Raw genomic sequence first — 14,018 nt, forward strand, 5'->3', positions numbered from 1 at the left:
GTTGCTGTTCATAAACTCAGAAATGCTGTTTGGATAGCCAAATAGTTCAAGATGTTAGGCACAATCCTATGTATGTTCCATTGGCCTGTGTGACTTTCTAAAAACACTTACTAGGTAATGCTAAGCTTGCAAAAGTTGCCTTTGAAATCTCCTTGCCCTGTTAACTAACCCAGAAGCCCAGTCATAATGACAATGGTGTCACATTTTTAATTGTTCTATATATGAAGAACTCAACTATCACTTATTCACATGCAACACTAATCCAAAACATGGCTTAACATGAAGAAGTTTTAAGATCATTATTTACATATAAAACCCTAAACTCTGGGTCAGGTTACATGAAACACCAACTTCCCCACCATTGCTGGTGAGCACATTAAGATCAACCGACAAATGCAGCCTAATTAATCTTGTCATGACCTACGGTAATTATTAGTGTGTTTTTGCTGGCACATAGGTGGGCTTTTTCACTGATGTCTCTGGAATGTGCTTGATGCCTTCCTTTTCTAAAATTCTCCCAAGTATTCAATCTTGCCTTGTTTAAAAAAACTGCTTATATTTAAAATTCAACTGTTCTGGGGAGGGAGAGGGTGGGTGTGATGTCACCAGTATTAGCTAATCCATGCTGCGCAATGCAGTCCACAATCGACTCCCCCAAGATCAACCCTGCAGAGGATTAAGTATATGTAACCAGAATGTGGTGGGTGGGCTTTCAGAAGACAGTGGCTTCTCTTTTGATGGGTCTATACAAACTCTATGAAGAAAGTCAGCCAGGCACACATCGGACATCGTGAATCATCTGGAACTTTTATTACACCGATTTGGTTTACAATCTTTGTACTTTTGATATTTCCAACAAAAAGGCAACATTGTGATATACCGTTTTACATAGAGAGAGACAAACAGAACTAGATCGTACGGACATATTGAAAAGTAAAAACTGTTCTCAGTGCTCACAGAAAAGTTTTGTCAGAACTGGATTTATCTCCGCTGTTGCTCATTGTGGGCAATGGATACAAACGTCCACCATCCATGGCTCTGCTGCCTGCAGTGCCCCTCGGCCAAAGGGGCTTTAGCTGCTTGATGTTTTGGCCGTAATAGATCAGAAAGGATACTTGTGTGAGGTTATCTTGGGTGGCAGCAGCAGCAGCTGTGTTAGAGGTGTCAACACCACCACCCCATAGTCTTTACAAGCTTGTGTTTCCCCCCTTCCTAATCCATGAGTGGATTGCTCCAGTGGTTTAAACCACAGGGAGTTGCAGCAGCATGAGAAATATGCCCATGGCAGCAACTATAAAATATCCCCCTGAGACATACCTAGAACATCAGATATTCGCCACTGACCACCTAGTTCTTGAACTGAGGCAGGCTGGCTTGTTGAAGTTACAAAATAATTTATTAAATTGCACACTTGAATTAAGAGATCTTTTTAGTCACTCAGGAAGAGGCCCAAGATCCCAAATCAGTCAATCATGGTAAGCACGGCTTCTTGCAATCTATTGGAGATCAGTTTCTTTGGGGTTGTTTTTAATCTGAGAATGAATGTGCATGATGTCTGCAAAGCAGCCTGCCTCCACAGAGTGCAGAGAAGATAAAGTAAAATTGACTCTTAATTGTGACTCTAAAGCGGGCACCCCCAAACTTGGTCCTCCAGATGTTTTGGGACTACAACTCCCATCATCCCTAGCTAACAGAACCAGTGGTCAGGGATCTGGAGGGCTGAGTTTGGGGATGCCTGCTCTAAAACGTGCAACAAATGTCAAATAAAAGCAGTGCATGTTGAATTGTCCTGGTGATGTTCTGAGCTAGATAAGGTCACATGGCTGAATAGGTTAGTGCTCCATATGGGTGCTTAAACATAACTAACCAAAAGAATTCCCTAAATTCCCTCCAACAAACTTGTCCTGTGACTGGAGGGTGGTCTTGAGACTTCTCAGGCTATTCAGCTACTGAGTCATTAGCAGACATAAATGAAATAATTATCTGCCCGAGCTTCTCTATCTGAAAAATGGGAATAATAAAAAACTACTTTACAGTGCTGCTGTGAATACTTTAGATTTATAGCCTTGAAGGCTCAGGTTGAGTACCAATTTAAAAGCATACAGAATTTTAAAAGAGAATTTAAAAAACCCACAATATAATTCAATATGACATTCAGTAAATACTGCTAAAGGCTCTCATCTTTGTGCTAACTCCTGAGAGCCAACTGAAACAGATAAACCTTAAAACACCTCCAAAACATTCTTAAGCTTTATGCTCTGGTGAATCTCTAGCTCAACACTGATGGGGTGTCACAGGCCAGTATTGTAACATCTGTAAGCTGCTGCCCTACGAGTTGTTCCCAGCTTATTCAGCATTATCTATAAATGGCTGCTCTATAACAAACAGAGAAAAACAAAATGGCTGACACATGCATATCCCCCCCAGGCTTGGGGGAGCTTTTCTGATCCCGAGATGTTGCGAGTCTCAAGAAATGCTGAAAACATAGGCCAACTAGCCAGGTGATTGTTACAAATCAGAGTTAATTGTCAGCTGCTAGCTAGAATGGGTATTCTTCCTTTTCTTCCCAATACTTAGCTTTTTTCTATGTATGGTTCATGGCAGACTTTGCCAACCAAGTGCTCTCCTGATGGTTTGGACTACAACTCCCACTAGTCACAGCTAGCATGCAGTGCTGGCTGGAGTTGGTGGGAGTTGTAGTTCAAAACATCTGGAGGGACCAGTTGGCCAAGACTGATTTTATGGTGTACAACAGGGATGGGTCATCTTGTTACTGTTGGAGACGGCATCTCCTTGGAGGTAGTCTGTTGGAGTCACATGCTAGTACTGGGGGAACCAGAGACAAAAGAGTTCTGGATAAAACAATCCAGAATAAAGACTCTTCTGCTTCAATTTTCATCACAGCTACATCAAACTAAATTCCCTGTGTTCCTTTGGGGCTGATGGGGTTATTCTCAAATAAGTATGTGGAGGATTTATATTTTTTTAACCCAGAACACCCAACAGCTACTGTTCTGGAGGACAAGAGTAATTCCTTTCTGATTTTAGTCTACTGCACACACATGGCAGAAATCAATTTCTCAGGCAGCCAGGGTGGATTCTTTTCCTCAAGCCATACAGCCATGAAAAAGTGAAACAAAACTGCCTAACTTCATTTTTTTTCAGATATGACTCCTTCCAATTGTTCTGCAACTACACAAAAAGAGGTAGAAAGATACTCCAAATCAGAATAGGGCAGCTTCAAGAAGTACTGGAAGCAACAGAAAGTAAGGTTTAGGGGCTTCAGGGGATTGCCCACCTGTGCTGTATAGCAAAGCAACCAAGGTAGGGTGAGCTATCAAGCTGCCAATCCTTCGTCTCCAAGGTGTAGCTTAACAAAGTTGTTTGTTAGCCTTTTCAGACTTTTGAACTCTGAAGATAGGGCAGAAAATGCAAGTCTTCATATGACTCAGGTGGTCTGAAATGTACGTAGTTTCCATATAAAATTACAAACTCGGCTTCCACTTTTCTGAACTGAATGCATATGACAGAAGGGCCATTTCCCACGCAATGGCTCTATCTCTTAGCTTTTTCTCTAAGTGCAATGACACTGATTTGGGAGGTGCAAAGTTAGTGATGTTAAATGGGTTTCTGGGTGCATTACGTTTTTATGGCCATTTCCCAATTGTATACTAGTTGTACGTTAGGCTCATTTTCTTGTCCCCATATTATTTAACAGCTGGTATATTCCAAGTAACAACAGGTAGTTTAAGATACAGTGACCAAGGGATAAAATATTGTATGAGCACCAGTCCAGGCGCATTAAGCAACTTTAATCCAATCCTACCTGTTAGTTTGCCTGAGAGGTTTCATTAAGAAGCTCTGCACATAATTATTATTCCTCTCAGCTGCTCTACTCTGTTTATTATAAAGGGAGGCCTCCAATTCTGTCCTGGTGCTTCTTGCAACCTCTCTCTCTCTCTGTGTGTGTGTGCTTGTGTCTGACACATTTTTGCTGCTGAAATATGTGTGCATTGACCCACCTTTCTGTACGCCTTGCCTGCTAGGGAGGGAGGTAACACAGGATAGCAGTCATAGGGAGGCGAGGAAGACAAGTGTCCTGTTATGTTTGTCTGTTCACCTACAGACAGCAAAGACCTGCCAGTCATTTCCATGGCAACAAGTTTAAGTGAGGAGAAGCTGCTTCGGCATTTAAATGAATTAGAAAATGAATGAAATGTTATTAAGGTGAAGTGGAAGAAAAGGAGTTATTTCTTTGAGAGAGAAAGATTTTTGCATTTGGCTGTGGGACAACAGGGTTGTTGTGAGGACAAAATTGGGTATGCTGATTTTTGCTACCTTGGGCTCTTTGAAGAAAGACCAGGATATAAATGTGTTTTACACACACACACACACACACACACACACACACACACACACACAATTAATGGAGATGTTAAACACGAAATCAATAGAGATGACAATTTAAATCAGAAAGAGTAGTTATGATCAGAACTGTGCGCAGCCTGCATCAAATCTACAAACAAACCCAAAGTTCTGTTATCAGAACAAATAAACCAGATTAGCAGCTAGTTCTTTAGTTTGGACCTCTACTACCAGGTTGATGATTTGTGTTGCTGTTCTAGAATTATGACCCAGAAACTGAATTTCTATAAGTGAGCACATTATTTTATCCGGCAAGGAAGCTTTGGTATTGGATTCTGGCGAAGGTTAAACACTATTCTACCATTTTTAGACTCCAGAGCATTACAGATCTCTAACATATAAAACATATTTTATCTTCATGGTTATGGCGCTGTCCCAGTTTGTGGTGAATGTAAAACAGCAGAACGTCCTCTGTTTGTGCAAACCGCAATGATCTCACAGCACCTTTAGCAAAAACAACAGGCAGCATTTCCGTTCACAGGAACAAATAGATGCAGTAAAAGAAATAGGTGGCTCAGAACTCGCACCAAGGCAGAAGATGTTTTGTTTTGTTTTTTTAATCCAGTGTGTCTGAGGACATTTTATCCTCTGCAAATTCCTAAAATAAATGTCAGCCATGCATGTCTACTTTGCATTGCAACATCCATATGAAATGCCTCCAAGACAACAAATTTAAATTGCTATGCTTTGTTGACACCTTGCAAATTCATTGGAGCTGGACAAAACATTCCAAATGCCGTTTTCCATTAAACTTAAAATATTTTATGAGGGTTTTGTTGCAGCTTTTTCAATCTGCCTAATTCTTTTGGTTGTGGAACCATGAAAGGCTGATGTGGAAAAGCTTTTATATAATTCACATGCACCTCATTGTGCATTTCCCCCCACAGCACCAGGGAAATATTGTTGCTTAGCAAGAGAGAAAAGAAAAACACTAAATCATCTCGTATTACTGTATTTTGAAAGGGGACAGAATGCACCTTTTATCACCTGGTCCTATGAATATGCTTCTCTTGCCTCCGGAGACTCATTTGTGCGTCTAGGCCAGCTTTTTAAAATAAATAAATAAGCATTTTTTACCTTGATTGATTAATGGGATGCCGTCCAACATCAGGCCTCATTAGCCATCAGCTGACAGGGCCGCTAGGGATTATTTGAATCGTGTAAGTGATATGGATACTAAATCATCTGGACACATTCTACCTATATTCTCCCCCCCCCCTTAAGTGAGCAGCTATGACTGTGGTAGAAACATCTTGCACTGATGAAAAATGACTTTCCAAGTGTACGTGTAGGTTCCCTCCCCCTCCCCTTCATTTTACAAACCAGTATACAAAAATAAAATCACAGTGGGTGATCCACAAAATTACCAGAGTCCCAAGAATGTGTGATTTGATTCAGAAAGAGCATTTCTACTCGTATGCTTAGGGTGGACATTAAAAAAAAACAAACTTTTTCAGGCAAAGCAAAAATGTGAAAGTTGTGCTTACAACAGAAATGTGCTTGATAAAAGTGGCACCCACCGGAAAGCAACATGGGATCACAGATCCTCAGCAGTTCCTGGAAGTGTTGTATAGGTGGCTAAATGTTATTTAGTCAGAAGAAACTGTTACTGATTGCAGATTCCACCCCCCACCCCCCGTGGGACTCCTTAATGATGCAACTCCACAGGCAATGTGAGCAGAAGAAGAGAAGAGAAAGCTATGAGAAACAGTGACTTGTTTCAGATCTTGGATTGTGGCAAAGCCACATCTTGGCTAGGAAGACCTATCTTTCAGAGATGCCTCAAACCTTCAGAACTGTATTCTTTCTGATGGCACTGGGAAGATTAAATTCATGGGCACAGCACACCTCCTTTCTTCATATAGTGTGGTCACAGACTCCATTGTGGGAGAAGGAAAAACAGAACAGAAGGATGAATTAGATTATTGCATCTCCAACGTATATTATTGCTTTTTGCAACTATTCTTTTCTGTAAACCACTTGGGAAGTCCTCCCCCCTACAATCAAGCAGTATATAAATTTTATGAAATAAACAAATAAATAATGGTGCAACCCTAAGTCCACTTACTTGTGAGTAGGCACCACTGAACACAGTGGTACTTACTTCTGAGTAAGCATATATAGGATCAGGCTACAGGAGAGGATACAGACCATCAGGAAACACATGGTAACCAATTAAAAGCTTGCTGCATGGCACTTGTAACTGCAAGGAGAGACTATTTTGCACTTTTTATACTATAGTATGTGCCTTTGTAACTGGCCTGGTTTCACAGGGGTTCTTCTTTGTGTCACAAAACCATGCTAGTAGCACATTTCTTTCTTGCAATGAAAGATCACTTTCAACACATGTGAAAAATGAGCAAATATGCATTCTGCATCAGCATTTAGGACTAGGCATGGTAACATGAACTCAGGACAGTCTTGCAAGCTTTTCATAGATCTACAACATGAAGCAACGCAGTAGCAGGTGCTGTGAAGATATCAGGTGAAGAACACTGAAAAAGTTGCATCATTGTGAAAAAGCCACATTTTCGTGGTAATAGTGGAGGTTATTATCTCACAAGTTGTACAATTTCAATAGATAATTCAGTGCCCTAACATCAAATTATTCAAGGCAATCAGCACAGGAAAAACAAAAAATTAAAAGAATATACTTCTCTCTTACACGTGCATGCACGCGCACCTCTTTAAACAACAAAACTAAGACTACATTCAAACTTCTGAATGTCCATTTTTTTCCAGATTGGTGGGTGATGCTCATGACAACTACACTGAGGGGCAGTCAGCAAAATGTCCACTAGATGTTGCTGGACTACAACTTCCATCATCCCTCACCGCTGGTCATGCGGAATTGGGCTGATGGGAGTTGTAGTCCAACCACATCTGGAGAGCACGACATCGGCTACCCGACAGTAAGGGGAGATCTGTATGACGAGTTCTCCCAGTACTTTGTTGTCTAGTTGCACCATGGGTTACTTTGAGCCATGTTGCAACTGTATGCAAGAAAAGCCGCTCGCAGCAGATCATCCTGTGCTCCTGGTCTGGCATTGAAGTCCCAAATAAATAAATAAGTAACAGGAAGTAATGCCCGTATAATGTTAAGCAAGATCTTATGCATCCTTTCCTGGGGCAGATTACTTCAGGATTCCTCTGTATGGGCTATTAGGCGAACATGAGCTGGGTATGGGTACCATATGGCTTAACAAGCACTGAAGTGGTGCACCAGAGTTCTAAAAAAAGAGACATCCCTCAGGCCAATCCTCACACCTCTGAGCCTGTAACTCATGGGTAGGCAAACTAAGGCCCAGGGGCCGGATCCAACCCAATCGTCTTCTAAATCCAGCCCGCGGATGGTCCGCGAATCAGTCTGTTTTTACATGAGTAGAATGTGTGCTTTTATTTAAAACGCACCTCTGGGTTATTTGTGGGGCATAGGAATTCGTTCGTATTTTTTTTCAAAATATAGTCCGGCCCAGCAAAAGGTCTGAGGGACAGTGGACCGGGCTCCTGCTGAAAAAGTTTGCTGACCCCTAAATAGCTTCCCAATGCTGGTAGCCCTCTAGCTCAGGATGGTCCAACACAGTATGGTGGGGGGGAAAGTCTGGAAAGACAAGGAAAAGTTGTGCACTGCCAGACCCAGAAGCTGAACAGAGGAGCAGGGTCAGTTGTGCTATTTGGTCAATGAATGAGAAATAATGAGATTAAGACGCAGCTGAGAGAACTCAGGTTACATATGAGGGAACAGGCTGTCACTCTAAGAGCAGATCAGGCCATCAAACCTGTTGCCAAATAAATTGTCATCTCAGGCGTAAATAACCTGGAGATCAGACATTACTCTAAAGTGGAATGAATGCGAGACCGGCAATTCCAGATGCTACACTCTTCAAAAAATAATGTTTACGGTCACACAAGAGACATAACAACTGCTGCTTTATGCAAACAGTAGACTTCGATACAGGTTATCTTCATGCTCAGCCCCAAATCCCACATTCATGTATTTTAGCATTCTGATCCTAAATGACATCACAGTGTCAAGGACTGGCTGGACAATGAGGCGTAGTGGGAGGCACCCGCCAAGGAACCCCCAAGGGAAGTTCCAGAGGAGGATGGCTCAGAGTCTGGGGATTGGTGGTGGAGAGGTCAGAGGGAGATGATTGGAAGGAGGGGCTGGATGCCGAAGGGGCAACAGGGTTTAGTGAGCAGGAAGAGCCAGTGACAGAGCAGTTCAGACTCCAAGGCTGAAGCAGAGGAGAGGGGGCAAGAGGCTGCTGAAGAATCCCAGGAATCTCCCTCTCCTGCTGTGACAAGCTCCCCTCCCTGCTGGTCTCCAAGAACAGAGGCCAGAGGTAGGTAGGCAGCCACAGTTTGAGACTGCTTGGGAAACATACGGGAGAGGAGGAGTCTTAGAAAGGGTAGAATGCAGGGACCTTCAGTCCTGGCATCTGCTCTATGGGGCCAATACCTACAGGGAAGTGTTGCTGAATTGTATGCCATTTCCTTGAATAAAGAGTTAACTTCACTGACAACTGACTCTGCTTCTTTGTGCTGACCTGCATCTGACGCCAGCCTTGATTTCCCTGCAAGCAACTGTGTTCGAAACAGCCAGTTTTCTCTCACACTTCCCCTTTCCTTTTTTACAGAATATCCAGCTCAAATAACAGTTCCGGAAAACTCAAGTTTTGTGCAAATTAATCCTATATTATAAGGGCACTACAGTCTCCGCTGCGCCTCCTTGTCCAAAAGGAAACACAGACCCTGGTAAGTATATCTGGCACCCCTGGAATCTTGCACCGCTTGTGGAAATTGGGGTGACGTGTTTCAATATTATACCAAAATTACTCAAAAGTGCAGAGGCCTTATTTGCTAGATGAAGTAATGTAACACAAAATGCAAATAAGCCAGAATGTGAGCAAAACTCTATTTTTAAAAGCAAGTTCAGCATGATAGAGTTCGGAGATCAGTGCCTATCTTTCTTATGCTAAATAATGTCAGAGTAGAAAATGAAAGGAACAGTTGTTCTCCTCCAGTGAAGAAGGAATTGATCTGCCTGCTAATGCCCTACTATAGACAGGACTTAATCTCACTGGAATGCAAAAGGATCCATTTGCATGTTTCTGTTCTTTGACTAACACTGCAATCCTGTATGTGTCTACCCAGAAGGAAGTCCCATTGAATGTAATGAGGCTTAGTCCCAGGTACTGTGCATAGGATTGTGTTGTTTGTATTGTCAAGGGTTTGGATGGTTCCAGGAACCTCAGAAAACTATTTAGTGGTTCCTTATACTGTCCATTAATTAGGGGGGGTGAAAGTGTCTTCCCATTACAAAGGGGCTCAAAACGCCTTGGAGCCACCTGTCTTAAGGGATATGAATTATAACAAGTTACTTCTCTTGCTATTGCCTCATTCTTCCACCAGAAAGAAAGCAGGTTTCAGGAATCTCTCTCACTCTCACATATACAGTGGTGCCCCACAAGACGAATGCCTCGCAAGATGAAAAACTCGCTAGCCGAAAGGGTTTTGCAGTTTTTGAGCTGCTTCACAAGACGAATTTCCCTATGGGCTTGCTTCGCAAGACGAAAACATCTTGCATTTTTTGCAAGTTTGTTTCCTTTTTCTTAACACTGTTAATACACTTGCGACTTGACTTCGAGGAGCAACTCATAGAACGCGGTGTGGTAGCCTTTTTTGAGGTTTTTGGTGATTTTTGAAGCTTTTCCAAAACTTTTCCGACACCGTGCTTCGCAAGACGAAAAATTTGCTAGACGAGAAAACTCGCGGAACAAATTAATTTCGTCTTGCGAGGCACCACTGTACACGCTTTCTCTAACACAATTTCTCTTTTATGCTCTGTATAACTGCCTCCTTTCACATTCCAGAGAACACCATCAAGCAGACAAGCTTGACTTTTAAGTAAAAAATTCAGCCTTGCACAAGCACACCACTCCTCAGCCTTGCATACCAACCTTTTCCTGTATGAATAGATAAACTGCAGCTGAACCTATCAGAACCTCCCTTGATACCAGACTTCCTCCCTGCCTGCGTTCATTACAACACATTTTCATTCACTTCAGAGCTCCCAGCTTCCCAGTTCATCCTCACCTCCCCATGACATCTCTCCCAACACCAGCAGATGCCTAGCAAATGCAACTGCTTTCCTTTGTGTACTGGCCCTTCTTCTGGGTTCGGAAAGAAGACTGTGTGGGGTTTCCTTTGCAAATTCCCTGTTCATTTCTGCTTTCTGCTACCACAATGAAGTAAGTAATTTGAATGCTTTGAGCTTTACCTATGGGATGCTGATTCTCAGACGTGAAACATCAAGGCTTTCCAAGGAGACATCCTAAGATCTCACGTCCCCAGCAGCTGAGAACAGCGTAACAGTCGGAGCATGGTTTAGAAAAAGGAAGGCGGCCTGGCTTGTAGTTGCTTCTCAGTTATTTCTCAGCTCCTTTTGCCTGGGAAACCAGTGCAGTTAATTGCCTTGCCTCTGAAGGAAACACGCTACACTGCCATGAATTCAAGTGCCAAAGTGTGTGACTCTACAAAGATTGGATGATGTCCCCTCCCCACAATAATAATCCTAATTATGGGGCAGGGACTGCTCCTGCTAGACAGATATTGTCAGGGTGGCCTGATTAGCTAGAGGCTAGGAAGAAAGACACACACACCCAATACTTGGGCTGTTACTGCCCTTCCCTTCAGATTTTTTTGTTTTTTGCATGTGGCTGTCAGTGTTTTGATGGTGGTGTTAGCTGCCCACCTCACATCAAAGCCATTACAGAGCCAGAACGGAGCTCAGGAGCTGTTGAGTCCTTTGTGGGATGATAAGAGGGAGCCATTCTCTCTGATTCACATGGGATGTGTTGGGACCTCTCTTTTTCTCTGCTCCCCCCCCCCAAAAAAAACACACCTCTGGGCACATGGCACTTCTCCTGTAGGTACTTTTCATGCCCTCACAGCGAGGTCTCCACGCAGGACCCATTCCGATGGAGATGGCGGTGGTCGTGGTTGAGGCAGCCCTCGTTTCGGTGCACGATGAGGATGGGGAAGTAGAGGGCGTCCTGGTAAGGAGGAGGGTCTTCCTCCTCCACCGTGACTTGGCTGGACAGGCGGGTCTGCTCAGTTGGGCAGCTCTGCTCGTTCAGGCTCCCACTCCGGCTCTGCCAAAGGCAGCTGCGCCGTGAGCCGTAGAGGCGGCTCAGTGAGAAGCGGCTGCTGCTGAAGGGGATTCTGGGGCTGCCGTTGCAGATGCTGAGGGCGCTGCGGGAGAAGATGGAAGAACTGCTTATAGTCCTGTGGCACTGCTCACAGTTCTGTCTGTAGCTCCCATAGCGGCAGGAGGAGTAGGTAGTGCAGCTAGACAGTCCCACCAAGTCCATGAGGACAGCCTCAGAGTAGCTGGGCACCAGCTGCTGGTTGGACCGGATATGCCACTCCAGCTCAGTGCTGTCCACTGTGTTGACCCGGGGCATCCTCCGGCAGAAAGGGCGCTCTTCAGCCGGTGTTACTGCCACATAATCAAACCCAAAGAGTTTCTCTACATGGTAGTGTACGTAGGAAGTGCGGAACTCATTCAAGACCCGCAAGGGCCAAGACAAAGTCAAGAGAGCAGCAACCCAGAAGACATAGTGGGAGACGTACCAAGGTAGGTTGTCTGGGTCTGAGAAGGCCACCATGTACTCTTTGAAGTCCACATTCTTAAGATGCATGCCTTCCCTTGCCTCCATATAGTCATCCAGTCCCTCGTTCTCTGTGAAGAAGCGGGCCCTCTGGGTCAGATAGGAGTTCTCAGATTCCACGTTGGCAAAGCTGAAGCACTTCGTGAAGCGGAGCCGGGTGGCCGGGAAGTTCTCCAGATCAATCAGGTCCTTCGAGATGTCCTTCACCCCGCAATTGGAGTAGTCAAACTCTGCTTCTGCCACGTGGGTGTTGACCCTTTCGTGGTACACTTGGGTGGTGGTATACGCGTCCCCGTTGCGGTAGCGGGTGACTTGGCGAGTCCTCCTGACGTAGTGGTAGCTGATGGCTTTCCACCAGATGCAGGGGGTGGCTTGCTGCATCCTCTGGACACGCTCGTGAACGCTCTCCACATCCACCTTGTACTGGAGCTCATTGCGGGTGTAGCAGTGCCAGCATTCCACCAGGTAGACAACGTAGAGCATCACCAGGAAGGCCAAGGGGATGTAGATGTAGCCATTGGAGCAGGGGCTGTCATGGTACATCATGGACTTTCCCTTGTAGGCGCTGTCAAAGGTCAGCCGGGTCACCTTCGTCACATGGCACCAGGTCATGGCTCCCATGCAGCCGTACATGAGGAGGGAGAGCACCAGGCACTTCCAGTGTGACTCCCTACAGAGCGACTTGCTGAGCGACTGCTTCACAGGCCGTTGCTTCTCCAGGGCGGGGGAAAGAGAGAACAGAAAGAGAAATTACTATACAGTGAAGGGAAAGAAGAATTGCTACAGAGCTGCACCGGCGCCTTGATTAGCATTGGCAACTAACCAGCTAGAGAAGAAGTCACAGATGGGCATCCCCAGAGGCATGAAATCTCACTTAAAGGCTACTCCTCTCATTTGGCAGGCGAGAGAAGGAGGCCTGCCTCATGTGTCATCCTTTCCTAGGACCCATATAGTATGTCCTCCAGTTGTTGTAATAAGAAACCTGTACCCACTTCTTGCCATCCTTGGGCTGCCACTGCACATTCCCCTCAAAAGTGCTCATGAAATGTGGCCTTGGGGCATGTTGACCTGGTCTGGAAGCTACGATTCTCTTCGAATCTGAAAGGAGCAGCTGGATGACTGTTCCATTATTTAACTCATACTACAACACAGTATGGGAAAGATTGCCCCATTCTTCTCCCTCTCTCCCTTCAGACATTTTCCATCATTTGAAGTCTTTCTTGAAAAATGGGAATGCTGCTTGCAATCCACTGCCACTCCTTGCTGCAAATGCAGGCCAGCCAGCCAGCTACCTCCTTGTCCAGTGAAATCTACTCAAGAGTCAGTAACAAAAATTAATGGTGATGGGATCCATTATGTTCACCTGACAGACCTAGTTATGGCTCCTTGCCCTTCTATGAGAGGAAGGCAGTCAGGTGAGTATTAAGCACACATATTTCTGTATCGCCTACAACAGAAGCAAAATCAACATAGCCAACCTGGAAATAACCAAGCTTTTTGGACCTCCAGTCTAGGATTCATTTTGAAAGCATTTCTTTATGCATTCATCCATTTGATCATGCACACAATAAAGGGACTGGAATCTCACACTAAAGAGAAGATAATAGCTTGCATTGTTCCACCATTCTCCAGTGCCTGATGTTCCTGTACAGAGACAGGAAGGGAAGCTCCCCTTTGCCCTACTCAGGGTACTGGGAACCCCTGCTAAGTATAGAGGGATGTTCTGTATGCACAAATGCAGGAGGTGCATGCCCTGTGCACTAGGAGATGAGAGACCTGTAATCAAATGCTTCAGGAACTCTGTTTACACTGTTGCTGGAAAGCGAAAGAAGGCTGAGAATGTTTATATCCATGCCCTTTTTTCTGCCCAGTACAACCCCATGTTATTTTCTAGTACTGGGGATATCTGAAGAGATG

The 14,018-nt window shown here is 44.4% G+C and overlaps 1 protein-coding gene across 3 annotated transcripts in view; it reads right to left on the reverse strand.

Moving 5' to 3' along the window:
• Positions 1-788: 788 nt before the first annotated feature.
• The window catches only part of TMEM151B (transmembrane protein 151B), a 28,217-nt gene continuing 14,987 nt past the window's right edge, over positions 789-14,018 (reverse strand). For all 3 annotated transcript variants that reach the window (XM_082216255.1, XM_082216253.1, XM_082216254.1), the window contains exons 2-3: positions 10,709-12,812; positions 789-6,302 (exon numbers count right to left, since the gene is read on the reverse strand). In XM_082216255.1, the coding sequence (XP_082072381.1) occupies positions 11,376-12,812 (1,437 nt within the window). In that variant the 3' untranslated portion in view covers positions 789-6,302; positions 10,709-11,375. The remainder of the gene's footprint in view (positions 6,303-10,708; positions 12,813-14,018) is intronic.

Source organism: Podarcis vaucheri, assembly GCF_965113315.1.
Source record: "Podarcis vaucheri genome assembly, chromosome: 3".
NCBI classification, from domain to species: domain Eukaryota; kingdom Metazoa; phylum Chordata; class Lepidosauria; order Squamata; family Lacertidae; genus Podarcis; species Podarcis vaucheri.